Source organism: Pavona decussata, unplaced genomic scaffold, assembly GCF_977016875.1.
Source record: "Pavona decussata unplaced genomic scaffold, jaPavDecu1.1 SCAFFOLD_366, whole genome shotgun sequence".
Taxonomy (NCBI): Eukaryota; Metazoa; Cnidaria; class Anthozoa; order Scleractinia; family Agariciidae; genus Pavona; species Pavona decussata.
Window position 1 is genome coordinate 2,215,001 of NW_028145742.1, and position 27,271 is coordinate 2,242,271.

Here is a 27,271-nt window from a genome sequence, read left to right on the forward strand (position 1 = left end):
TTTTTCAACTTTCAATCAGTTGACAGGGTTGGAAAATTGGTCAAATGTGTCCTTTAAATAAGAATTATGACGCGCATTCTCCCAAGGTATGGGCTCATGATAAAGTGCTTGACAATTTTTTGAATAATCCATATCGATTTGGAATTTGGAAATGTCGGTTTTTGAGGAGAGGGAAAAACCGAAGTACCCGGAGAAAAACCTCTCAGAGCAACAGCAAACTCAACCCACATTTGACGCCGAGTCCAGGAATCGAACCCGGGCCACAATGGCTGGAGGCGAGTGCTCTCACCACTGCACCGTCTCTGCCTTCTCTAGTTTATTTGTTTGTTTGAACACAGTGACTCAGCTCACCCTAAATCGATTTGGCACATCTTGCTGGTTGAGTGGATAAAGCCGAACAAACTTGAAACTTTCTGCCACGACATAGAAAGGTTTATTTACTGCCTTGGTCATCACAGCCATCTGGTAAGTACCAACCTGAAGAAAAACAAAACTGACAAGTTAGACAATTGTCTATTCACAAACATCGACCTCTTTAAGCTGAAATTTACTAGCCTGACGCTGTCCACCATGCAGTGTTGTCCACTTTGGAAGAGTTTTGTATTTCAAACGTGCAATTTAACATCAGCTTTGGATTTACTCTTTGAATGCTATGGGTGGAACACTGGTGGTGGCTCATCTATTGTCACACTACAAAGGGCCCAACATACACGTTGATCATTCTTGGTCATTGCATGGTTTACAGAAAAAAAAAAAACAACAACAACGATAATACTATGAACAGACTTGCTTACTTTGTTGATGATTCCACCACTTTCCACCACTCCCTCAGCACCAACCAGGACAAAGTCAACCTTCTCCATGACGTACCTGAAAACAAAGTATCATGTTTACGCCAGCATCACAACAAATGGGCGATTCTTCGTTTTTCCTTTCTTATTTAAATTTTGTAATCCCAGTGAGGTTTAGACAACAATATCCCTAATTTGCAAGAGAAAGCAACAAATTGAAGGACTCTAGTAGTTGTAGGAAAATGACTCGATCGTGAAAATGGCCTATTCTCGGTACTTTGGTTTTTACGTGTGTGCTAGCAATTAATACATCTGTGCTATAAGAGTGAATGGCTGTCTTTGCGAAAGAGTAGTAGCCTGGGGCGGAAGTGGGCACGCATTTAACCATGGGACTGTTAGAGGCACTCTAAACAAATTATGCATTCAGGGTTGTGCATGAAAGTTGTATCTTGACATTTGTGCAAAAATAGTTTTCTTGTGCTGTAATTACTGAGGTTTATGCAAATTATGAGATGTTTTTCTAGAGTTTTTACTTAATAAAATAAACCTATGAATTCTCCAGAGGGATGATAATAATATGGCTTATCCAATTTTTCCACCACAGACCTGGCTCTTTGGCCAGCGGTTGAATGCCAGGAGAGCCTCTGGGGTACTGGCATTTTATCACCGCAGGATCTCTGCGGTAAAACAATGCCATCATGGGGCAGCCAATCAATTTAAATATAATTTTTTCGATTTCCTCTCCTGGCAACCAACTGCTGGCCAAAGAGCCTGAGGACTCTGGGTACGAGATTGCATTAAGGTCAATAAAAACTATATCCTGACTAAGATAAAATGAGCCACATTGTATGTGGGTTCAAGGCAATGAATAAGATCCAGGGAGGTTGGGGGGACTCTCATATAAAAGTGATGGGGGTGATGTTCGGAAATTTTGAAAAGAACCCCTATAAGGTACCAGAGTCCTGTCTTGTGGGCATGGTCCAAACAATTTTTTACCCCTTAGAGGAACCAAATCAGTTGACTGACATTTATTTCCTTTCATATTTTTCGGCTCAATACCCTAAATGGTTCCACCTTACTTCTGGTGGAAGTCATTTTAGATTTTAGCACCCTAAGGGGTAACAAACCACATTATAACTCTAACAGGTAAAACGATCACCCCCATCGCTTTACATGGGACCGGGAGTCTCCCCTCCCCCAAAAATAGGATACGGAAATTACAGTAAAAATGACAAAAAAAGGAATTAATTTGAGCAATGGTAACTTCCAGTAAAATGTACATGTTTGTGGACCAGAAAGGAGAAAGACATGATTCAATCTCAGCATGACTTACCCCACTGCTGAGTCCAATATGACTGTGGATTGAATCCCAAACTGTTTTAACTGATCTCTCATTTTACATCTGAAAGAGAAGGGTTATTTATTCCTTTTTTCTAAACATCTCAGCAGGCCAGAATCCTCGTGCCATACGCAAGACTTCAGGCACAGTTTTCCCCACATGGATCACCCAGCCCGTGAATAAGATAAATATGTCACAAATGAACACATTAACACACTGATCTATGACAAATGAAAAGTCGCATTCTAGTAGGTGATCGTCCCTTACAGGAGAATGGAATAAATTGTAATAATTATGATTTATTCCATTCTCCTGTCATAAATGATTCAAAACTGATTCAGTGGAATTTCAATGAGAAATTTCAAATACACTGTTTCTCTGAGACCAATAATTTTTCAAACAGGATTTCATCATTATAGCAGGATTATAGCAGAGAGACTCAACTGAATTTTATTTACAACACTTTATTTATAGTGAAAAACATTCTTACATGTAGCTAAAAGCTACTGACTAGAAAAAATTTATCTGTATGGAAGTGAACAGTCATCAAAGAAACTGCCAGGCCTTACCCTGATTTGTCCGGACAAGATTCTGTGACATAAACATTCAGACGCTTCTTTTGCTCAGTGGCCATTTTAAGAATTTCCAACACAACTCTGGATCGTGAGTGAGTAAGTATTGTCTGAAAATAAATAATTATTGTTAACTTAGCAAATGCAAAACCTAACACATTATTATAATTATCTTTGCAAAAATACAAATTTGACCAAAAATGCTAGGCTACATTTCTCTCAGTTGAAGAGCTGGGTGTCCAGGTGGGGGTGTACTCAGGTATAATTATCACTGACGTGGAGGTTTGCATGAGGCCAAATTTTTCAACCCTGAAAAAGTCCCATTATGCTACTGTAAAAAAAAGACCAAAAAGAAACTAAAATACCTATACCTGTCCAGATTATTGAGTCTTCTGTTGCAGACAATGGCCTTGGGTATCATATGTTATGGATATTCTCCCCATCCCCCCACCCCCCGCCCCCCAACAACAACAAAAAAAAGTGCTAGTAGGACTGGTAACACAGGAACTCTCCCTAAAAAAGGTAACTAGGCCATGGATTTTTTACCATGCAAAAAACAGAGTTTTAGAGTTTTGAGGTAAACTGAAAAGACTGTACTGGATCACACATGTAAAATATTGAATAGCTCAAAAATTGTCATACTTTCTAAAGCTAAATCGTGAGACAGAACAGAACAATAAAATTTAATGTTAGCCAAATAAACGCAAATAGGAAAAACTATTCAACCCATCAGGAACATTGTATTGGCAGCTAAATTGCATATACACTAGACAAGTTTGGGGCACAACTTGTCAAATGATGAATGCCATTGAAAATTTGACAAAACTAGCTGATGTGACGTGCCTCTGTAAAGGTACAGAGGTCACATAAAACCAGAAACCACCTCAGACAAAAAAAAGTGGAAGAATCTTGCAACATTTTTAAAGCACTGATGGGAAGTTAAAAAAAAAACTAAACTTGTAACTCTTAATTTATAATGTGAAAAAAAAAACCAAGAAACCATTGAAGGAACAAAAATTCATTTTAACATAAATTATAACTTATAATCTTACCGCTCCATCTTTAATAAATGAATCACAAAGTTTAGCTATTTTTGTCCTGGCAGAAGCAGCTCTTTTTAGGTACAACTGGCCTGTTTGAAGAAAAAAAGAATCACTGGTTATAAAAAGAAACGTTTAGAAGAGCAAATCCATTATAAGAAAATCCCACCCTCCACCCAAACTAGGATTAAACATCATAATTAACTGTACCTCTTTACAGTGGAACCCACATATAACAGATTGCCATGGGGTGGGAAAAAATTCTTCTCTAGCTAGTACTAAGCAAACTAGTATAAGCAAGACCCTGTTGTGATGAATTTGTGGGAAAACAACCAGACTCGTTGTTATATTGGGGTTTGGCTAATAGTTAACTTGATAATTTTTGAGCCACTGATAGAAATGATAAGAAAACAGGAGGAATCTAATGGAAAAAGGTCATAAAGCAGCATAGAACAAATCATAATTTATTTCTCATTAATAATGCTTATGTTCGTCCTTCGCGAGCAAAGATGCCAAGACTTCATATCACGGGGGTATGGGGTGTGTGGGTAGATGGCTGATCAGGCCGATCTTCACCGGGAAAAGTCTGTTGCAGTAGGGACAGGGGATGTGTGGGGCTGAGCCAGGCTGGGAGGAGGAGTTCTCAGTGTCGTTCCTACTCTGCCGTTTCTTCTCTTTGTCCCTGATGCGTCTCTCCTCAAAGGCAGCCACGCCAGATTTTACAAGGAAACGCCAGGCAGGATGGTCCTCGGTGGACTCTTCCTAGGTGGCATAGGGAATGCTGCCTTAATACACATAAGAAAAACGCCATTATTTCTTACAAGATTTCACCTCCCCATTCTTTCTCACCAAACACCATTAAAAAAGTACTTAGTCTTTATGGATTTCCTTACCAGGAAAGTCACTAAAAGCCGGCTACCAATGGATTTCAGGGTCTCAAAGAGATCTTATCACCGGCTCAAATTTTAACAAAACAAATACTTGAGGTAATTTTTAAAGATGTACAGTCCAAAAGAGCTGGCTGGGTTTATTAATGAGGCTGCTGAGGTTTTTCTTAGCTATATCCCTGCCTAACATGTTTATTGTTTTTCTAATTGTCACCCCTCAGACTCCAGCCTTAACATTACCTCTTTCAACTAGCACTCTTTTGCATTCTTGAAAGTCCTACAAAACAGATTCCTGGTTAGGTTAAACAATCAGTGAGGAAGCTTTTAATTTTTTACCCACAGAGCTCTCATTTCAGCATACAACTTCTCGTCATATTTTGCTTTAGAGTATAGTTGAAGTTCTGAGAAGCTGTCAGGGCTTGAGACTAACAGTAGCCAACTAGCCACAGTCTGGTACAAATGCAGTTTTGGTTTTCATACTGGAACAACATGAAGATTTGATCATTCAAATACAAAATTCTGTCATATACACTTTAAGAAACAATACAAACTCGATTCAGGTGGGAACTGGACTGTACTTCAACTTTGTTAATATGATTAAATGATTTAATGATACATACTGGGTTGTCAAGCGAAGCAAGAGTTATAAATCTCAGGAACAGTTCACATCCCGATGATATCGAGGCCACTGAACCTTCCGTTTTTGTTAGCACGTCAATCACTGCTTTAAGATTGTCTCTTAGCTCTGAAAGAGTCTCAGCTGCAATAAAAACAAAATAACAATAAAGATAATCATAAACCTGTTGGTTCCCAACAAGAAGTTAAGTATTCAAAAGGTGAGGTTGTTTGAAATCTGTCAAATTTTCTATTTGATGGCTCTGTGGCGTGCGTCCGACAGAAGCTATGCACCTTGAACACCTGTGACACTCATAAAAGCTTGGTAGTGGCTTTGAATCAAGGGGAATATAGTTTGAGGCAAATGAAACCCTGCTTGAATCTATTTCTTTTTATTATTATTCTTTGTGTGAATGGACTTTCATAATTTTCTTGCCTGTTGGGATTTTTTAAAAAAAATTATGTTGAGTTTGTAAATGTTTCTTTGCATCATTTACAGTGTGTCCAATTAGCACCACTGGGCTAACACTAACACTCAAATAATATTATTTTCATTATTTGCTGAAATATAACTAGCGAGAGAGTGTACACGTTTAATTTATTCCGGTATCGCTTGGCGTCGGTACAGCGATATGACACAAATCAATAATGATTTCAAAGTATTTCTTTCTTTACTGAGGTATAAGCTTTATATAAGCTTAAGTCTCTTCTCTAAATGTTAGACTTGACTCACACTTATAAGCTTACCTGAGTTTTGATTCATGAATTCTAGAAGCGTTTGAATGGCTGCTACTGCGGTCGACATCCCTGGATCGTCTACCATACATTTGTTAAAGAACTCTACAGCTGCTGCGGGTCAAAAATCAACAAATAGTTATGAGAAGCTAATCGTTTTTTTCCCGAAAAGAAGCAGATTTTCACTCTAACCTACCTTCGTTGTCCATTTTGTCTTTCTGTGTTTGGAAAGTATACCACTGATACCTCGTGGGCTCACGTATGTTTCAAGGGGCGCGCGGTACGTGATCCGGGAGATTCCGAGAAGGAAGGAAACTTTTCAATAAGAGCGTCTGGTTCAATCCTTTTGACAATATTCCAAAAAATATAATCCGGCGAGGTTATTCACAATCTATAATGACCTATAATGCCACGGATTAGGTGTTTTTGTTATTTTTGACAGCCGCCTGAGGAAATAAGTGAAGGGGGGAGTGGGTGTATTTTAGAAAAAAAATTGTTTACTCAAAATGATTGTGAATAGCAGAAGAATTGCAAGAAATTTCATAGTAGGCCAAAAGGCGCTCTTGATATGCCAATCAGGTTCCTTCCTTCCCTCCCCTAAGCCCACCACTTTAATTTATGGACATAAGCTGCCTTTAATTTACTTATGCCCTTGGTAACCGAATATTTAGTTACGAGATTTCAAGGTCAGAGAGCATTTGCATGCTAATTAATATAGTCGGACATACAACAATTGAGTTGTGCCATCTTTTCGATTTTGCATCGTCCTACTCTTATCTGCTGCTGATCGCAAAACCCCGTCAAAACATGCAGAGTTTAAAGTCGGCGAAGAAATCGCACGAGTTTGATGACCTTTTATCCATGGTTGGCGGTTTTGGTCGGTATACCTTCCTTCTGTATGGATTTATGTGTGTAATGTCTCTACCCATCGGCTTGCAGCAACTTGTTCAAGTGTTCTACGGCGCTACTCCGAAGAATTTTACTTGTGTTCCCGCGTCGTCTCAAGGTAACAATACTTGTCAGACGCAAAAATGCTGTGTAAACTGCAGGGATTATGAATTTTCCGGCCGTCTAACCAGTGCAGTTACTGAGGTGAGTAATGCTCAGTTAACTTTGAACAATTGATTTGATAAGCTTACTTAATTCTGACGATAAACATTGCAATGGTTGTGATGTAAATTGTTTTCTCTATGTTGGGCACGGTAATGTAATCATGTAATCTGAACCTTAAATAAAACCCCTCTGATCTTTAGACATAGACGAGGTCGAGGAGACGCAGATGTTTGGAATAACCGGAATGGTGGAATATGGACCCGGAAGTGCATTAGTTGGAATATCCTAAATATTCAGAATGACTATATTATGAAAAAAATAATAATAATAATAATAATAATAGATAATAATAATAATAAGTAGTAGTAGTTGTAGTGTAATGCCGCAATGGAGTGATGATGGGAAGAGCCTTTACACAACAAATTTACAATCGTTCATAGCAAGCGTCCAGTTGCTAATATATTGAGTCATGGTGTCCAACACAAATCGCTCAATCTTGGTTGATCTTGATTGATCTGGACATTAGTCTTGATCCATGTGCCTTCTTTTTGCGGTTCTCCACTGACAGCGATTGAAATGCATTCCTAGTGTTTTGAGAGAAAATAGTCGGTTTCCAGGCCAGTGCCATTCTAATTTCAAATTTTATTATCATATTGATACCATTATTGAACTGATAACTGGCCTTGGTGATACAACATGTATTGAAAATTTCCAATCAGCTTCGGGCGTCCAGTTGTCCTTACTAGCTCATTGCATTTGTCTCTTGTTTTGTTCTTGTGTTACCAGTGGGACCTGATATGTGACAAAAAGCATTTAAAAGCAATGACCCAGGCTGTATACATGGCAGGACTGTTGGTCGGTTCAGTTGCCTTTAGCACTCTGTCTGACCACTTTGGACGCAAGATCGGCGTTTTTCTGAGCATATTTGTCATGGTGAGTATTGATGATGATGATGATGATGAACCTGATGGTGATGGTAATGGTGACGGTAACCGTGACCGGTGATGAAGGAAGTGATGGTAACGGTACTGGTGATGGTGATGGTGATGGTGATGGTGATGGTGAAAGTGATGATGATGATGATGATGATGACTTGGTGATGGTGGTAACGGTGGTGCTGCTGCTGATGGTGGTGGTGATGATGATGATGATAATCATGATGAAGGTGATGATGATGATGATGATGATGATGATGACTTGGCTCTGCTGCTGCTGCTGATGATGATGATGATCATGATGATGATGGTGATGACGATGATGATGATGGATGGTGGTGGTGTTGATGATGGTAATGGTAATTGGTATGGCGACTGCTAAGGCAATGGTGACGGCGACAGTTATGGTGATGACGGTGAGCATGAATATGGTGATGCTAACAGTGAAGAATACGATTCAGTGGTGATAATAAAACTCGCCACATGTGGGTTATGAAATAAATTAACTCACATACCCGGTAACGTTGAATAGATTTCAGAATTAACACCGAGAAATTTATGATTATTTGTCACGGTCTAACGGATAGCATATTTCGTTTTTTGTGTTTCAGGTCGTTGGAGGCACGGTATCTGCTGTAGCAGATTGCCTCTCGTTGTTTTCTTTGTTCCGTTTCATAGCCGGTGCCGCCACAGCCGGCTGCCTCCTTGTTCGTTTCGTCTACTGCATGGAGATAATCGAGATTGGCCATCGAACAGCAGGAGGGATAGTTAACAACATTTTCGTCAGTTTGGGCTTCACTTCACTGTCGCTCCTAGCTTACCTCATTCGTGATTGGAGGTACCTGATGTTGGCTGTATCTTTACCTGGTGCACCATTGCTGCTCTGTTGGTGGTAAGAAACTAAAAGAATTGGTTCATGCTTTTAGCTTGCGTATATCGAGTTTTGGATGCACTTGGGAAGCTTGGAGAGCACTCAAGAAACTAGAGTTGCTCTCGGCCACGCTCGAGCAACTCTCACGCTTCTTTGGTGCCCGTGCATCCATACATCGATATACGCACGCTAAGCATGAACCAATTTTTAACTTTTTTGCAGTTCATTCAAGAGGGACCTAGCCTCCTTCGCTCTTTTGGCTCGTCACGCAATCTAGCTTTCCTCCCTGACGAGCCAAAAGAGCTTCTACGAGGGAGGCTAGGGACGGCCCTGAAGGGAGATATCGAAGGGAGATATTGTAACATACATGCCATTTCCTCGCGAAAAGTTTGAAAAATCTTATTAGTCAACTCTAGTACTACCAAATCCTCTCCCCAGTAAAAAAGCTTTTGTGCGGTCCCAGTGATTTTAGCCCTTCAGAATCCGGCTTCCAGGGCTCGAAATAATTTCCGGAGAGTCTCCGGACATGATGACCGGCCAAATTCATTTTAGCTCGGTCATGTATCGTTTCTGTCCGGTCAAGTTTATAACATAAATAACTCTTAAAACAGGGGCCCATGAAGCAAATGTGGCGTTATATATTTCCAAAAAAGTCGTTGCTTAGAGCTTATAGCACTTTAAAGCACTCATTACATAGTCAACAATAAAAATAAATTACAGCAGCGAAATAAACTGAAAGAAGCTTATGTGTATTAAAATAAATTAACTAATAAATTAACTAGGGCAATAAAGGGAAAATATTTTTAATTTTGTGACTGGAAGTGCGTGAACCCCGATGTCTGTTTCAATGCGCGAATTGTAAACAACGGTTCTTGTGGCATTTCACCCAGGATTTCAGATCAAAGTTCGGCAATACACAGCGACTCACTTCATACTGATAACAACTGAAGCAACTGAACAGCGTGAAAATTTTAATTTATTTCATCATCAATACGATTGAATGCCACCGGTCAACATGACCGGCAAGACGAAAGGTTGACCGGTCAACTCCCCAATCATTCCGGACATTGTCCGTTGACCGGCCGTTATTTCGAGCCCTGGCTTCAGTCGAATGCCTAGGAAGGTGAATAGGAGTGTTGTGTTGATGACGTGTCATTTAGTTAACATGCTAATCTTCAGTATCACAAAAAAGACTATTGCCACGTTTAAACCCGAAAGCAGCTTGGTCTCAATTACTTGCCTTGTCCTTGTCAACTCACTAAGTGATATTTGTGTATGCTCATGTGTTTATCGCTAGGATCATTCCAGAATCTCCTCGTTGGTTGATCGCCAAGGACCGATTAGACGAAGCTCACGAGCTCCTTCTAAAGTATGCCAAGAACAATCGGGTGGCCGTCGACTCCACGCAACTCAAACACGCCATTCAAGAATTCAAAAAGGAGGAAGTAAGAAATCGAAATGAGAGCAGAAAAAGCTATGGTATACTGGACATGATCAGGACTCCGAAACTCAGGAAACGAACTATAGTTTGTGGTTTCAATTGGTGAGTACGGTAATAATTTATGATAATTAAGACCACATTTCCAAACCTCCTTCCCGGTAGTGATTTCCTTTGTTGCCTTTTCATGAGTTTGAGAAGATTTATCTAAAGCCTTCCCTTATAGGTTCGTAAACGCCTTGGTTTACTTTGGGATTAACTTGAACGTTGGAAACTTGGCAGGAGACATGTACCTGAATTTCTTCATCTTGTGTATTGTTGAAATTCCAGGTGCTTTGGCGCTGTGGTTTTTCATGTCAAGGTACTGTACTTACGTTCGTAACACTAACCTGCCAGGTGTTTGTTTTAACTCGATACCAACCGCTATGTTTTGTTACTGAACAATCTTGTGGTGGTTGAGACCTTGGGATATCTTCCGATGTTGGCAGCAGGCTGGCGCCTAATGTTTTCTCGCCTCCCAGAATAGTAGCCCACAGGCTTTATCGCACGTAGGTGTGCGGTCGGTTGTCCGCTCACGCGGGTGTCACTCAAAAAAGGATAACCTCTGGTACCCACGGCATGGTTAAAATGCCATTCGCCCAGAAAATGAGCGTTTAAGTGGTTAGAAACAGTACTGGTTTCTGTTTAATCGTTTGAAGAGTTTCTGTTCTTTCTGGCTCCGCAATGGAAATTTAAGTAAATGAGCACAACTTTCAATTTTATAATGCACTAAAATTCTCACCAGCCGTTGTATAAATCCAATGTCACTTTGATTGTGCCATGTTCGATTATTAAAAGAAATCATTTTAAGGAATAAATAATTAATGTCTGTTGGGTATAGACGGATTATCTATGGAATAGAGCATGCGTGAACGATATTCGTATAACTCTCTTGCCTTAATCCTCTCTTGTTGACGAAACCGTTCTGATCGGTTATTTTTCGTCTCTAGATTCGGTCGCCGTATCCCGTACGCTTCTTTTATGATCATTGGTGGGCTTGCAGGGATGTTGGTACTTGCTGTCCCTTCTGACGAAGGTTTGTGAGGACTTGATGCTACAGTATTTTAGGCGCCATACTTGCTAGTAACGGAGAGAGGAAAGGTGTCCCTGTGAGGTGGTTCTTCCTTGATATTTTGTAAGATGAAACAATCTTAAAAGTTCGACGAATTTATCAGGAAAATTTATCCTTCCTTTTTGTATTCCTTCAGACTAACACTGTATTGAATGGATCACTGTTACCCCTTTCTTTTTTTAACAGTCTGTAAGCCTGCACCAATCGACCTGTATTATAATAAACAGAGAGGAAAGTATTGCTTACTGGCTTGTAATAATAAACAACACCACAGAAAAGTCCTGCTATGTAATCTTCATTTGGACAGACATACTTTAGGATTTCAACTACAGATTCAAAAAAGTTAGGATCACTTAGACCAGCGTAAGGCTTGTAAGTCAGTGGACTGCGAGCAGTTTGAAGCGCGCGTTACTTTTTCCTCCCTTTCAGCCCAATCCCTCCTCGTTCCGGAGTTTTCCAATTTTCATAATTTTCCAGTCCCTTGTACGCGAGTGACCTGACGAATTTAGTACGATTGCTCTCAGTCTAGTAAACAGCACCAGTGAGGGAAGTTTTGCCAAGCTTCTTCATTTGTATGAACACACTTTAGGGGTTTGTCCACTGACTAATGTCCACTTTCAAGACTGTGTTTTTTCCGAAAGCGACACAATTATTATCATTTCATAGTATTATCATTTTTATTGTTGTTCAGGATATCGGTTCATTGTTACAATACTGGCCGTTATTGGTAAAGCTTGCATCTTGGCAACATTCCTGGGGATTTATGTGTTCACTGTTGAATTGTATCCGACAATAATCAGGTAAGAGTTAAAATTATAAACTTGAAAATATGGTCAGTTTTAAGCAGGTTGCTTGATTCATCCGTCCACGTTGTTAAAATGATATTTTTGTGACTGATTTTGGACACCATTAAGGCATCAAAGGCAAATGTGATCAATCTTTTAAAGTTTCCATAGCAGCGCTAGTACTCGGTAGATTTTCTTTAAATCAGTGATTGTACTTCCGCAGGTATTTTCCTCATACTCAAAGTTATTACCACAATCTGTCTCGAGGGATGACTGCAGACCCCGGTTCCTGGAACGTCTTTAAAGCAAATTCAAGTTGAAGAATTATCGTAGGATTGTGGCGTTTTCACCTTTGCCCAACTTCCATCAACCCAAGTTGAATCCAAATTTTCCTTTTAATTTTTATGGTGGCTACGCCCTCAAAGCTGCATCGAAATGCCTCTTTTTGGAAACTTTTATGTTAGACAACTTCTCTGTATTTACAGAGTCCATTTTTCTCCTCAAGTTTATGCGATACTCTTTTCAAAGTGTAAATTACTTATGTGTTTATTATCCTCCTTGTTTATCAAACATTCCGTCAACATATTTCTTTCGTTTCGTTGTAGGAACACTGGCATTGGCGTGTGCTCTATGATGGCTCGTTTTGGCAGCATTATAACACCGTACATCGTGTTATTGGTTTGTGTCTATCTTTATTTCATTACTGACATGTAGATAGCAGTAGTAGTACGATTTCATAAAACAAGTGGGCATGCTACAGATTATCACGTGTCATATGTGCTCTACTGCTCAACAACAGGGAGACATTCCACATTGGTAACCCTACACTCCGATCTTAGGTCTCTATTGAGAGTAGCAGGCATATCCAACAGCAAGTACGGACCTTAAGCAGTGATGATAGTTCGGCCACATTACACAAACTTAATGAGTAAAAATTATCGCGAATTTATTCAGAAAACGGGAATGTAATTTTTAAGTTCTGTTTTCGTTTGCATCGTCGGCGTCTCTACTTAAGGTCCATAAGTTTTATTTCCACCATTCATACATTTTCTCTTCTTCATGCCCAGGCTGACCTTCCAGGCATGAACGAAACACTACCGCTGGTCATTTTTGGTGTCATGGGAATTATCGCGGGCGTCATGGCACTCTGGCTTCCAGAGACGCTTTTCAGCCCCATGCCCCAAACCGTGGAACAGGCGGAGGCCTGGGAAGAAGACTACAAAATTTACTGCTGTAGACGTCGCGAGTCTCCAAGGGAAGAAGGGAACGTTAGTTTGATGGAAAAAGAAGAGGCAAACGCAGATGAAAGCCCAGCAGCAGACATGCCTGATCCGCTCGAAAAGAAATTGGACACAGTGGTTTAGATGACAAGGGTGAAAACATTTCCTCCTACCCTTGTTTTTGTTTCAGTTTGTTATGTTTTTGCTTTCTTTTTGTAAACGCTTTAGCAGACCCAGGAGATTTTCCTTTAAGTTCCTTTATTCCCTTCTTGCCTTGTAAATATTTTGCTAACAGTCAGAAAAAATAAGCAAACGAAAAAAAAAACTACCTTGCTGATTATTGAAAGAAGCATAGATTTAACTACCAGTTTATTCTACTTTAAGTGCTTCTATTGAACCGTGCAGATGATTTAATTAAGTCGACAATGCTTGGTGTTTCTTTATAAATTGTTATTCCTGTAAATAGACATTACTTCTATCGAGATTCGCTAGCAGTTTTATAAGCGCGATATTATAATCGTTGGTGTTCCTGTGCAGCTGTTTTACAGTTGTAAAGGAGTTGACATGGTCTGATCATCCGGTTCTGCGGATCTGGGAAAAATTGTGAGCTGTCAATTATTAAACTGATAAATTGAGCATTAGGAAAGCCTCTTTGATTTGTGTTCATCTAGAGGCTAATTTCCAAGGAAACTGGTTATTATAACAATCACTATTGAAGCTTATTGGGACGCACTTCCCTCTCATGTGAGCTAACGCCCCACTCGAGAGTAAAACAAAAATGAAGAAATAACTTAGCTTTAGGTGCCACAGTATTTTTATTGGCCATTAGAGATTTCTAAACACTGTGGTTCAGTTTCGTTCTTAAGTAAAATCTTTGCAGGCTTATGAAATATGCTTTGTTTTATTGGACAAAGGTTTAAGATTTCGTCTTTGAGGCACGACTTTGTGTTACAACAATACTATTTTAAACAGTATGCATGTATTGTATGTATCAGTTTAATCGAGATCGAATTAACTGATCCGAGAATAAAAGAAAAACATTGATGTTATGCTCTTATTGCCACTCAGCCTTAAAGGCAAATTTTTAAAAACATTACCTTCCGCAGGGGAGTGGGCAGGGTCGAGGTTTCTCCATCCACACCACACCGTGAAATTCTTTGTCCTTACTGACCTCCTCCACAGTCTGGAAGGTTTGGCAAAACAGAGTCTCGGGAAGAAACAGTGATACTAGGCCAGCGGCTACTGTCAGCGAGCCAAATATCACCATGGGAAAAGTCGGACTCACTCCGGGCAACTGTGCCTACATGAGAAAGAAAAATAATTTATCGTACCGGGAAACTTGCTCGATTCCGCATGTATTAATTACGGCATATTTCATGGCATTTTATTTCCACAGTCGCAAGAGTTTGTCAATTCTTTTCTTCCCTCAAGTCACTCTATAGAGCGGGTGTTGCAGGGGTCAATCCAGAAGTGCGTCAGGAAATAAACGTGTAAAGCAGGTCATGACGGACCTGATGCAAACTAAAAAGCTTCTAGAGAAGGGGCTACCCATGTAAGGAGTTAAGGAGACATTACGTTTTCTGGATCTGCTACGGGTTCGATATCCGGAGGAGTGTTCGGGATAAAGTTCTTCAGTTTATTGACCTAACAAAAAATATATATCTTAGCTAATAGGAAGAAGATAGGGCATTCCATTTTCGAAGTCCGATTAGAGGGAAGGGAGCCCCCCATACCCTCCCCATCTCTTTCCCTAGATCGCGCGCGTTTTCATGTTATTAATCTAGTAAGCACTTTAGACTAGTCTAGAAAGTAATTTACCAGCATGACTATATAAGGAGCGATGATGGAGCCAATACGAGCACTGGTTGAACAAACACCGATTCCCTGGTTCCTGGCGAAAAAAGTAACTAGGTCATCATCTTAAAATAATTCAGTATCAATCTAAGGTAAACAGACAAAAATGATTACAACGTAACTTTATTGTATGGTACTGAGAAGAAACACGAAGCCCTCCTACGTATCGTTCTTAACAATAGGCCTCTGTTTTCGAAACAGCAGACTATTGTTAAGAAACAGGATATATCTTAGCCTAGGGATACTTTGTGAATCCAGCCCGTGGACTTAAGTAACATTTCATTGGACATTTTAACAACACCCCCCCCCCCCTCCTCCCCCTTATATTGGGCCGGCACTGCTCTCGAAACAAGGTGAAAATCGTTTTTGTTTTTTGCTAAACACTTCAGCCTCGTGCATGAGAGAGTCCTTACAATACGTTACAACGCCGCAAGAAATCCCAAAGGATTTGCTTTGGGGAACGTACAGACTGCAAGCAAGACAGTCTAAAGGCTGGTTCACACAATCAACGCAAACGGAAACGTAAATGCAAGCGCAAGCAAACACAAGTGTCAACTACCCAAAACGCAAATAAAAACGTAAGCTCCAACCTAAGAAATGGAAATTTTTTCATTTCCTTGCTCTTCCAATTGCTCTTGCGTTTGCATTCCACACTTGTAAACCGGGGCAACGCAAAGGCGCTTACGTTGGACGTGTGAACCTCGCTTGCGTTTGCGTTACGCGTGTAAACAAGCCTTAAGACAATGTGACTGGTTGGCTGCATGCTACCTGATCGTTGTGGGGTACAACTCCATGGAATACAGGTATATATTGCCAAACGATCCACTTGCCATAAAACGACCAATGAAAGCTAAGGCAGTTATAGCGCCCTTCTGATCTAAAAACAGAGGAAGAATTATGTTCCAATTAGCACGCATATATGGGAAAGGCATTTGATAAAAGACAAAGACAAAGTCTGTGCAATCATGCTGACATATCATTTTAGAAGGACAAAGAGAGTATTGATACCAGATACCAAAATTTACCTTTCCCAACAGCCAAGACCATCAAGCAAGTAAAACCACCGATCACCATTATGAGTGAGTGAGGAATGCGACGACCAAATCTGTTGAGTTGGATATAAAACAGCATGTTAGTTTTCGGCTTTAAGAGCACTCCATAATGCGTGCTGTATGTCCTTGAATAATATGAAATGTTAGGTCAGACGTTTCTCAGACAGTGACAGCCACCCATAGATGGTCGAATGTGTTCCTTTTGACGCATTCTGACTCCATCGCCTATATAATGGCGAGGCAAGGGACATCAAGCAAGAGTTGTGCTATCCTTGACGACATTTAAAGGCAAGCCAACGAGGGGAACTTTTTTAAGCTCTGGTAGCTCACTGTGTTTAATTTACGAAGGTCTGCGATGCCTAACCTCCTGATTGCTGTCCAAGAGTTGCCATAGACTGGCCGCTGACTGACTGACTGACTGACTGACTGACTGACTGACTGAATTGCTGGCTGGCTGACTGACTGTCTAACTTGACTGAATGGCTGGCTGACTAACTGTCTGTCTGACTGACTGCCTTTTTTTTTCAATGAATGGCTTTTTCAATGGCTGACTGGTTAACTAAGTCTGTCTAACTGAACAATTTGCTGAGCTTGACTGATTGATTTCTTACTGACGAGATATTACTACACTACTCACGACTGTTTGAATCAGTGATTGAGTCTGAATGGCTTACTGATTGCTAACCCTATGACTATGACTGTCTGTCTGACGGATGGATTGACTGACTCCGTGAATGTCTATGTCTAACTGACCACCGGAACAAAATTACCTGACTGACTGACCAACTTTTTGCTTGATGACATATATCGAATATGGACTGATGGGATGGTTAAAATAACAAGACACTACAGCACGTACTTTTGAAGGACAATCCAGCAGATGAGGTGCGTAGGTACGTCAGACAAGTACATGAGGAAGAGGTTCAAGTATGGGCTGCCAGACAAGCGACTGATGTACAGCAAAAAGCCATAGTACACCATACTAATCACCAGCCTGTGTGAGTAAGAAAAATTTAAAAGGTAAAAGTCGCACTATACAAACCGAAGTGGCCCACACACCCGGAACTTAACTCGGAGTATTGCCACGCTTCCCTGGATGGGATGTTAGTCCATCACAGGGTTACTCCCAGAATGTCACCGGTACCCATTTATACACCTGGACGAACAGACAATGTGGAGCAAAGTTTCCTGTCTAAGGAAACAACAGAAACAACACAGTAATGAAGACCAATGGCCCTCCGATCTTCCGGCCGTCAGATCAAATTCATAGTACGGCGAACACTACAGTTACCGCGCCTCCACAAAAAAGATATACAAACGAACAGTCAACTCCGTATTTCAGTAGCCACAAAGGTTGTAATTATAAATGAATATTTTCTAAATAATTAATGCTGATTTCATTAACTTTTCGTTATAAATGAGTACGGGTGAACTAGTTAGGGAAGAACACCTGATTACCATCGCTGGAGGATCTCACCGGAGGACAACATATTCATGAGTATTATTTCTTGTTGTTCCACTTACCAGTTCAGACAAAGAATGATGGTTCGTTTGCGCAGGCGTGGAGTGCGAATCAGATCCAAAAACAGAGTCTTCCTACTCGAGCTACTGGATTTCGATTCCACTTCGTTGTGATAATACTCAGCTAAATCCTTACTCAAAGAATCTGAATCCACGGACAACGAACTCCTTTTAGCGTATGTTGTCAAAACAGCATGCGCTTGAGTCAGGTGACCCTTAACAGCCAACCACCGAGCAGATTCTGGAAAGATTCTGACGTGAAAAAAAGTAATTATAGTTAGCCCACCGTTTGGGGAAACACGTTCGACAACGGTGGCACGGGGGGGGGTTATTCAATAAGATTTGAGTGGCATTACACAAAAATAATAAATCACAAATCAAAGCAGTTGAAATGTTCTACATCATATCGGGACTTACGAGTAGAGGATAAAAACGAAAATTGGCGGAAAACTGCATATTAATAACAGTGTCCTCCACGCAGGAATAAAGTGGCCAAGGAGAGCAATCAATCCCGCCCCTATGCACCAAAACAGACTCTGGATTTTGTCAGCCGGGGTCCGGTAGGTGGGGCCAACCAGTTCAAGAGCAAACACGTAGTGAGCCACGAACAAACCAACGGCGAACGCGGCTGCGCAGAAACGTAGAAAGGCGAAGAAAGACAAGCAGTCCACAAGCGCTGATCCAAGACTGAAACAGGCCTGGTAATATAAAAATGGGAGATACTTGAGACCTAATAAATTCCTATAATAGAAATTGGATTTTTTTCCAACAACGCACCATACCTCTTTAAACCTTTCAGTCACAATAACCGCTTTCTAATTATCATGTATGTATTAATTTTATGACGTTTGTTCTAAAAATTCTGGAGTTTTAAGCCAAAATTTTCTATTTAACTAGTTGAAATGAAAATGTACGCGCCGACCTTATTCGTTGTTTTTCTATTGCAGTCCTTCAAGGAATTCTTTCATTTTATTATTTTTGATTGATTGATTGATTGATTGATTGATTGATTGGTTGATTGATTGATTGATTGATTGATTGATTGATTGATTGGTTGGTTGGTTGATTGACTGATCGATCGATTGATTGATTGATTGATTGATTGATTGATTGATTGATTGGTTGGTTGATTGACTGATCGATCGATCGATTGATTGATTGATTGATTGATTGATTGATTGATTGATTGATTGAACACTGTATGCCCTCAAACGTTAAGAAAAATGAAAGAAAATGATGCTTAAACTTATAATCACGTGAGTAAAGCAACAGAAAAGGGCCTATTTGCATCTTTAAGCAATATAATTTATTGATATTGATTGACGATGTTGTGACGACACTAACCAGCAATACAGCACATACGTAGATGCAGAATCTTCGTCCGAACATATCCGAAGTTGCTCCGAACACAAGAGATCCGACCAGCATTCCCCCTGAATATGCCGCCTGCACATTGGCTCCAGCATAAGCTCGGTCACAAATTAGGTTCCACTGTCAAAATAGATAACAAGAAAAATGTTCTGAAAAACTAACCTAAAATATCATATTGAGGTTTTTATCTTTTAATGATTGACTTTATATAAAATTGTCATAAAATTGCATGAATTTCCTATGAAATAATCTAACATTATCGTCATCATTATCAACAAGGCGTCGTTGCATCGGCACTTTCATTATCACTACCATATCATGTGCCACGTTGACTGACGTGGACAGTCAGCCGGAAAAAGAATGTGAAAGATCAAATTGAAATAATTTGAATAAAACTGTTTAAATAAAATACTTGAATAAAATTTGAATAAAACTGTTAAGAGATGCGAACATTTTAATTAGTGTCGGCCACTAAGAGAGCCTGAAGTAAGCAGGACCAAGTAAATTTTCTTTAAGGCATGGCCTATAATCCCGGGGGGGGGGTACTCTTATAAATTTGGGATAGGTGTGTGCCGATTAGGTTGTTAAACCCTGACCCTATTTAAGGATGAGACAAACGAAAATTGATACCCTATATGAGGGCCAAACCCGAACAATGACACCCTATTTAAGGGAAAAACAAAAACTAAGAATTTAATATCATGAACGGCTTTTTTTCGTTCCTGTAACATCGGCAGTTAAGCATCAAGCATAGAATACTAGAGTAAGTCTAGTTTAATAATATGTCGTCATAACCATGGAAGATCTTTCAGAGAAGTTTGTTCACAACTGTGACAGTGTTATGCTAATACAACTTAGGTAATCTATCTAAGGGTCAGACCGGGAACACAATGTTAACACGTGCAAAAATGATACTTTATTTAAGGATCGAGACCCTCCAAAACCATACCCTATCGGGCGGCAAATACTTATCTAACCCATATATGGGAGTATCTCCCCCCCCCCCCCCCCCCGGGCCTATAATCTGATGCAATACTACTCAGAAGTCCATGTCGCTTAGAACGGCGGTTCATTGAAAAAAAAAAGAAGAAGACGTTACGCTAGCGTGACGTTGGCTTACCTCACTAACGCTGCTTGTAAATGGACCATCAAACACATACTCAGTACAATTTGCACAACATTTGCTGTCTTCGCATGTCACGTTTGGTGTCACGCAATGAAACCTTGGTGTTCCAGCAAAGAACAGGATGCCAACAACTTGTAGCGTGGCAGGAATTATCACCAGGGAGCATGTTGTCAGGTAAATGATTATCTGCCAGTATCCAAACGAGCTGATGGATGTCAAAATGTCGTCAAAAGTAACAATCTTTTTACCGTCTTGAGGCAAGGTGGCTTTTGATGTCTGCTATAACATAAAACGGAAAGTGAGGTAAATCTGTGTTCGAATTGCATGCGACGTGGCCCGTAGGCTGCCTGTCGCTGTTTCCCGGTCACTTTAGCTGTGCGCATGCGTATGCTTTCTCAAATGAGCCAAAACGTTTGAGAGATAACTCTTAAGATAACCGCCAAGTACCTTTCCCACCTGACCCCCCCCCCCTTCCCCGCCCCCTCGGGTTTGGCGAAGTTGACGAATACCCCATTCACACCAAGGCTTAAACACGTTTAAACGCTGATTAGTTAAACACAGTTTAAAATTATTATTTCCTTCATAAACACTGCTTCCAGATTTCCGTCGACTTCAGATTTAGCGCAAAAAAAAAGCATAAGTTAAAATTTACTTGAATCCTTTGTCAAAGCCAATATGGTTCAACTTTCTCTGACCAACTTTCATTTTGTTAAACCTGGTTTAATAAAACATGTTTGGCTGGTGTTAATGGGGCTGAAGTCTCCGTGCGTTTGAGAGACTTTGTCATGCGATTTCTCTAACGAAAACATCGGACTGCGGAAGTGAATGTATAATTCTCAGAGTAGAGTGCGATTAGTCCCTGATTTTTTTTGCGCTTCCGTGTTGCGCCCTCCGAGTATTACATCGAGGGTAAAGGCATTACACAAACGGGACGAAAGTAGTCGCAGTTGCTTCATTTGGCAGGCATTAAAGTCCAAGATCTCTACGAAGATTTGGTAGATCCTGGGCCATCCGCGTCGACGGATAATGTGTATTCGGTCTGTATTCGGAAGTTAAATGCTCATTTCCATACCGAGGACAATATCCCGAGCGAGAGACATGTTTTTAGGCACATGGCGCTGGAGGCGGGAGAAAAGGCGAGCAAGGTTTTGGTCCGTTTACGAAAGCAAGCTCGACATTGCAACTTTGGCGAATCATTGGAGGAAAATTTACGTGATCTGTTAAACGACAAATTGCCTGATATCGGGTGGAAGAAGAAATTGCTCAAAGTGAAGAATATTACTCTAAAGGATGCGATGGAAAAGGTTCGGCTGTGGGAGTCTGCATGTGAGCAAGCCTCTCACATGGTAAATCCAAGTCGAGAAACGAGTGTGAGCACCAATGCGGTCGGAACAAATCGAGGAAATAATGAAACGTGCTCTCAACTGTGGTAATGAGGGCCAGTTTGGTCGTGACAGGAGATGTCCAGCTAATGGCAGAAAATGTGGAAACTGGGCAGGTTTGGGCATTTTGCTCGTTGTTGCAAGGGAGAAAAAAAGTGGATTCAAGCCTTCAAAACCCAACAAGCAGCACAAACGGCAGCAGTATTATGATTGCAGGCAAAACTTTCGTGGACGACAGGCTAACTTTGTGGAAGGCGATATTGTGCAGCCGAGTGTGGATGACTCTTTTGCTTTTAGAATTGAAGATCAAACAGGTGCTCTGTCAACAGCCAGTGAGCCTCCTATTACTATGAAGATTGCCGGTGGAATCAGTAAGGAAGTGTTAATTGACCCTGGTTCAGCAAGTAATCTTATTAGCCAGGGTGACTTTACGAGCTTAAACAAAAAGGATTAAAGGTCGCATTGCAGCCAAGCAACAAAACGCCGTATGGCTTTGGAGGCTAGGGGCTCGCGTACTTACATATAGGGCTCTGCGGACTGATAACGGATCTAACTTGGTGTCCAAAAAGATGGAGGATTATCTGAGAGAATTGGGTATAGAGCATCAGTACACCGCCCCCCTTTGGCCAAGGTCTAATGGCGAAATGGTGAGGAAAGGCCATCAGAGCTGCCCATGCAGAAGGAAAGAATTGGAGGGAGGAGTTAAACAAGTTTCTACTGGCTAACAGGTCCACTCCTCATTCGACAACTAGGAAGAGCCCAGCTGAGTTGCTGTTTAGAAGAACACTCAAGACAAAGATGCCTGACCTGACCTGTGTGGATGAGGAAATAGAAGGGAGCAACCAAGCAGTCAGGGACCATGACGCTGAATGGAAGCAGGTTAACAAAGATTGCACCGACAAAAAAACATCGCGCTGCAGATCGTGACGTGCGAGAGGGAGATGCTGTTCTGCTGGAACAAAGAAGAGAAAATAAGCTGTCGCCTGTGTATGAGAAGGAGCCGTATGAAGTCCTTACCCGATATGGGGACCAAGTTGTCCTGAAATCGTTACAGGGAATGCAGTACAAATAGAATCTGCAGCACATCAAACCCTTTAATGTTCCAGAGAATCAAGTAACATTGCAGCAGACTGCCTGGATTTGCAACTGAAACGTCAATACCCTAGGTGAATCCGAAATCAGCTACACCAGCTGCAGATCATGGAGGAGCAAAACCTTCAGAGATACCATTTTCAGCGTCTACAGAACCACCACTTCCAGGCGCTCCTGTTCCCAGTGCTGAGGACGTCCGGAAGAATCCTAAGGGCCCACAAGCTTTGAACGATTATGTTTTGCAGTGAACTCATTTTCATTTACCTAGTCATTTGCATGCTTTTATGTGACCAGGGGCAATTGTTGCATTTAGTACAAGGACTTTGCTGAAGTAATATTTTTCAGTTTTGAAATCACTAACGTTAAAATCAAATATACTTGTATGTTACACATTTCATTTATTTTGTTATGTAAGAGTTTGTGCGAAGGAAGAGGGAGAATGTAGTGTTCAGCGGTTGTGCATGTGACACATCCGGGAACATTGAGTGAGCGGAGCGGGGAGTGTTCGAAATATCTTCGTGTGGAACGGTTTGACCAAAGTTCAAAGAGTGGTTTTAAGGCCTTTGTGGCGGTCACTTAACAAAAATATTTAATATAATATTATTGATATTTACAGTTATTTGCATGCGAAATAACGCAATCATGTTAAAAAATTACCACCCTAACTCCCTTCCAAATGGTTCGTAAACAATGAATTAAATTAAACAGGCTTGGGTCATAGCGCGCAAAGGCGAAAAAAGTATTTTTATTCATGGACATGTGCAGAACGGTGAATCCTTCCCTTTTTAAGTCTTGCAATTATTGTTAATCAGTTTATTATTCAAGGTCTAGGTCAGCTTACACAAAATATTTGTATGTAGTTTGTCTTCTAGACTGTTCACAGTCCCCCTATTTTTCCGTGGGATTCTCGAGACCGGTATGCTTCGATGGCGCTGCCGCCATCTTGGTTTGTAAAAGCGAGCGCGATCTGGGGAGAGTGTCTAAACTACCGAGGGGAGCGGGAGTGGGTGTTAGTATAGCGAGGGAGGGGAAGCGAAAAAATATTTTTTCCGCCGCCTCCCAACTCCGCTCCCCTCCCCTCGGTAGTTTCGACGCTATCCCCAGATCGCGCTCGCTTTTACAAACCAAGATAGCGGCAGCTCCATCGAAGCGTACCGGTCTCGAGATTCCCACGGAAAAATAGGGGGACTGTGAACAGTCTATTTGTCTTCTAGTTGAATGATTTTCTGGAATTTTACCACAATTGTTTCTAATCTCACAATCTGATTGTCTAATTTCCCTTTGTCGATAAGAGTCTAGACAACGCTGCTGGCATCAATCAGCGCGCAGAAATTATGACAGTTATTGTAAAAATTTTCTTTGACGTTTATATTGTGATAAAAAACAAAGCGAATGTGGTTTAGCGCGGTCTGCACTCTTATTGATAACGATATTCGTCATAACAGTGGTCAAAATCTGTTGTGGACTCACTCGGCGCACAACATTTTGACCACTGTGATGACGAATATCGTTGTGGATAAGAGTGCAGACAACGCTAAACTATATTCGATTTGTTAATCAGCTCGTGAAAATATTATGAATGAGCTTATTATTCAATTCAAGGTCTAGGTAATCTTAATTACAAAAATGTTTTGGGTGCAGTTTGCCTTCTAGTTGATTGATTTTCATTCTTTGTTCTTATAATAATAGCTCTCGAATTAGACACATGCTTAGCAATTCTTGCTGAACTTTGCTTGGACCATCCTGAATATTCAATTCTTAATTTGTACTCCTTAACTGTCGTTCTTTCCGAGTTTTTTTATTGGATACCTATTGGACACTCCAAGTACAGTTTGTGGACTCACTCGGCGCACAACATTTTGACCACTGTGATGTTGGACATCGTTGTCGATAAGAGTGCAGACAACGCTAAACCATATTCGATTTGTTAATCAGCTCGTGCAAATATTATGAATGAGCTTATTATTCAAGGTCCAGGTTATCGTACAAAAATGTTTTGCGTGCAGTTTGCTTTCTAGTCGATTGATTTTCATTCTTTGTTCTTATAATAATAGCTCTCGAATTAGACACACGCTTAGCAATTCTTGCTGAACTTTGCTTGGACCATCCTGAATATTCAAGTTCTTAATTTGTTGTCCTTAACTGTCGTTCTTTCCAAGTTTTTTTTTATTGGATACCTATTGGACACTCCAAGTACAGTTTGCGCGATTCACTAGAGCAAATGTAACGAAAGAAAAATACAGAATAGATAAATGCGAACAGAAAAAGTTAACGTACAACAATCGAACAAGAAACAGGGGCACCCAAAGGAATATTTCGGTAAAATATCTGTTCGGATGGAAGGACCCCTAAAAAATTCGATTTTTTTCGCCTATCGATCCCCTAGACTTTTCGAGGTGTTTCGAAAAACCATCAAATTTCCCTAGAATTTTCGGAAATAATATATTCGCGTTTTAGAACTCCCATTATTTTTTGGATGGTGTTTTTGTCCGCTAAAATTAACGTCCACCGTAATTATTCTAAAAGCAGCCCTAAAAATTTCGTTGGGCAATTCAGATATCATTAGAAATGTACATGAACGATAATAGCGCTACTCCGCTAGTTAAGGGCACTAATGATATTGCAATTTTCCTAATTTATGGTTTCTAATACCTTTGTCCGTTTAGCAGGGGGCGTATTTACGCCTGACAAAGCGTATTATTTCATCCCTTAACGTTTTCGGATGGACAGGTAGTACTGCCAGTCTATAATATTCGGATGAGCATTTTTATTCCCTAAAATTTTCGCTAAAATTCCATAGTCACACGCATAGAGGAAAAACGTCCCCTAAAATGTTCGAATGAAAGTATGGCTACTACGTGTCCTCGAACTTTCGACAAGACTCATCAGGATAGCTAAAACTTTCAGATGAGGCAGAAAAGTCCCCTTAAACTTTCGGCACGACCAAAGTTCTCCTTACATATCCGAACAGATAAATATTTTTTTAGGGCAGCTCTAAATTAATCAAACAGGCTTCTAACGCATACAGAAATCCGTTTAAGGCACTTCTGACTTATTTAAGAAGATTGTTGCCCCGGTTGGGTGCCCCTGAAAAAATTAAACCAAAAATTCACAAGCGAAAATATAACTACTTACAAGCCTTCTGTACGGCAACTCCGGAAAAACAACAACTGCTTACAAGGGCGGAATAAAAAACTTTTATACTCATTTGAAACAAAAAGAATAGGCCTAACGTAGTTACGAGCTAACCAATTATTACATAACGATTATGTAACGCGACGCCAAGAAACTAACTTGTAAGAAAAGTGCGCATATTTACAGCGTTTACCAATAACCAGCAACCTATCGCCTTCAAAAGACTCCGATAAAGTTGCGTTTTGGTGGACGTCAATCATTGAAAAGCCGTTGAAATTGTTTTGAATTCTGAGAACATTTCAAGGCAACACAACGAAGAAATTGACAGTTTTATCCGCTGACGGATGGCTTTATGAAAGTTGATTTCCAAGATTGGTTATCTAAAAAATGCGCATTCGGTTTAGACGAAGCCGTAGCATTCGGTTTAGACAAAGTCAGGTCCCGTTTCTTAACAGAAAAATAATCGTTGGACCCTGACACAAAGTCTCAAACTTAGCTCGTGACTCGAACTTGACTCGGGCTCGAGCTTGACTCGTGCTACGAGTAAACTCAGACCAAGGAAACGGGGAATTGACAAGTCCCTTGTAGTAGCCTATTAATCTAGCAAGTTCCTACCTCTTTGTTATCTGACTGTGAAGTTGGACCGTTTGCGGCAGCAGAACTCATTTTCGTTTCGGAGTGAACACTTAGTTCGCACATGCGCTCTACGAATGGCATCAAGTTAATTATATTCTCGGTTAGTAAAAAGCAATTTAATATATTGGGCGTCTATGGCGCCATCACAGTGATAAGGAAAAACCTCATTCGCATTTACTTTCAACACACTTTTACACTCGCGACTACAAAACTAGTTTTGTCAGTAGACCTCGTCATTTGGTAGCCACAAACTGTGGCTACCAACTAACGAGGTCTACTGACGAAACTAGTTTTGTAGTCGCGAGTGTAAAAGTGTTTTGAAAGTAAATGCAAAATGAGGTTTTTCCTTATCACTATGATGTTGAGTAACACTTTCTTGGCTTCGACAAGCAAAATTTCATAAAGATGTCCATGGCAACCTTTCGATCTTTCGTTTTTTAACCAAAAGAATGTCGTCATTTAGGTAATGTATTCATGAATGAAATTGACATGTCGGGTCAAGAGAAACCGAAGGAGCGGATGAAGTCGAAAATTTGAAGATGATCACTTAAATTCTTCGCAAAATCGGCGAAAAAGCGTTGCTTTGGTGGAGTCATTGGTATTTACCGTTTCAAAATCGGGTAAAAGTGAAGAACAGCTCACCTCCACCGACTGTCCGCCGACAGTCGACCGACAGTTGGCCGACAGTAGGGCGAAAATATAACCACTTA

General features: G+C 40.5%; 4 protein-coding genes across 4 annotated transcripts in view; 2 read left to right on the forward strand and 2 right to left on the reverse strand.

Annotated features, from left to right (window-relative positions):
* The window catches only part of LOC146452739 (translation initiation factor eIF2B subunit alpha-like), an 8,044-nt gene extending 1,811 nt beyond the window's left edge, over window positions 1–6,233 (reverse strand). Inside the window, exons 1-9 of the mRNA XM_085097307.1 lie at window positions 6,176–6,233; window positions 5,992–6,093; window positions 5,250–5,389; window positions 4,870–4,906; window positions 3,755–3,834; window positions 2,700–2,812; window positions 2,125–2,193; window positions 795–870; window positions 352–477 (exon numbers count right to left, since the gene is read on the reverse strand). Coding sequence (XP_084953433.1) covers window positions 352–477; window positions 795–870; window positions 2,125–2,193; window positions 2,700–2,812; window positions 3,755–3,834; window positions 4,870–4,906; window positions 5,250–5,389; window positions 5,992–6,093; window positions 6,176–6,188 — 756 coding nt within the window. The 5' untranslated portion in view covers window positions 6,189–6,233. The remainder of the gene's footprint in view (window positions 1–351; window positions 478–794; window positions 871–2,124; window positions 2,194–2,699; window positions 2,813–3,754; window positions 3,835–4,869; window positions 4,907–5,249; window positions 5,390–5,991; window positions 6,094–6,175) is intronic.
* Window positions 6,234–6,495: 262 nt separating this feature from the next.
* Window positions 6,496–13,619, forward strand: LOC146452740 (organic cation transporter protein-like). Its single transcript, XM_085097292.1, has 9 exons — window positions 6,496–7,071; window positions 7,819–7,965; window positions 8,579–8,859; window positions 10,136–10,381; window positions 10,503–10,637; window positions 11,266–11,351; window positions 12,079–12,187; window positions 12,778–12,850; window positions 13,240–13,619. Exons 1-9 carry the CDS (start codon window positions 6,682–6,684, stop codon window positions 13,534–13,536), a joined length of 1,764 nt encoding a protein of 587 aa, XP_084953418.1. The 5' UTR covers window positions 6,496–6,681; the 3' UTR covers window positions 13,537–13,619.
* Window positions 12,845–26,642, reverse strand: LOC146452741 (organic cation transporter protein-like). Its single transcript, XM_085097294.1, has 11 exons — window positions 26,541–26,642; window positions 20,311–20,592; window positions 19,164–19,310; window positions 18,237–18,517; window positions 17,823–18,071; window positions 17,158–17,292; window positions 16,272–16,351; window positions 16,015–16,123; window positions 15,211–15,283; window positions 14,490–14,692; window positions 12,845–13,983 (listed from the first exon to the last, which is right to left on the reverse strand). The coding sequence occupies exons 1-11, from the start codon at window positions 26,640–26,642 to the stop codon at window positions 13,935–13,937; spliced, it is 1,710 nt and encodes a 569-aa protein (XP_084953420.1). The 3' UTR covers window positions 12,845–13,934.
* Window positions 21,158–23,284, forward strand: LOC146452742 (uncharacterized). The gene is made up of 2 exons (XM_085097651.1): window positions 21,158–22,731; window positions 22,771–23,284. Exon 1 carries the CDS (start codon window positions 21,697–21,699, stop codon window positions 22,150–22,152), a length of 456 nt encoding a protein of 151 aa, XP_084953777.1. The 5' UTR covers window positions 21,158–21,696; the 3' UTR covers window positions 22,153–22,731; window positions 22,771–23,284.
* Window positions 26,643–27,271: the final 629 nt, after the last annotated feature.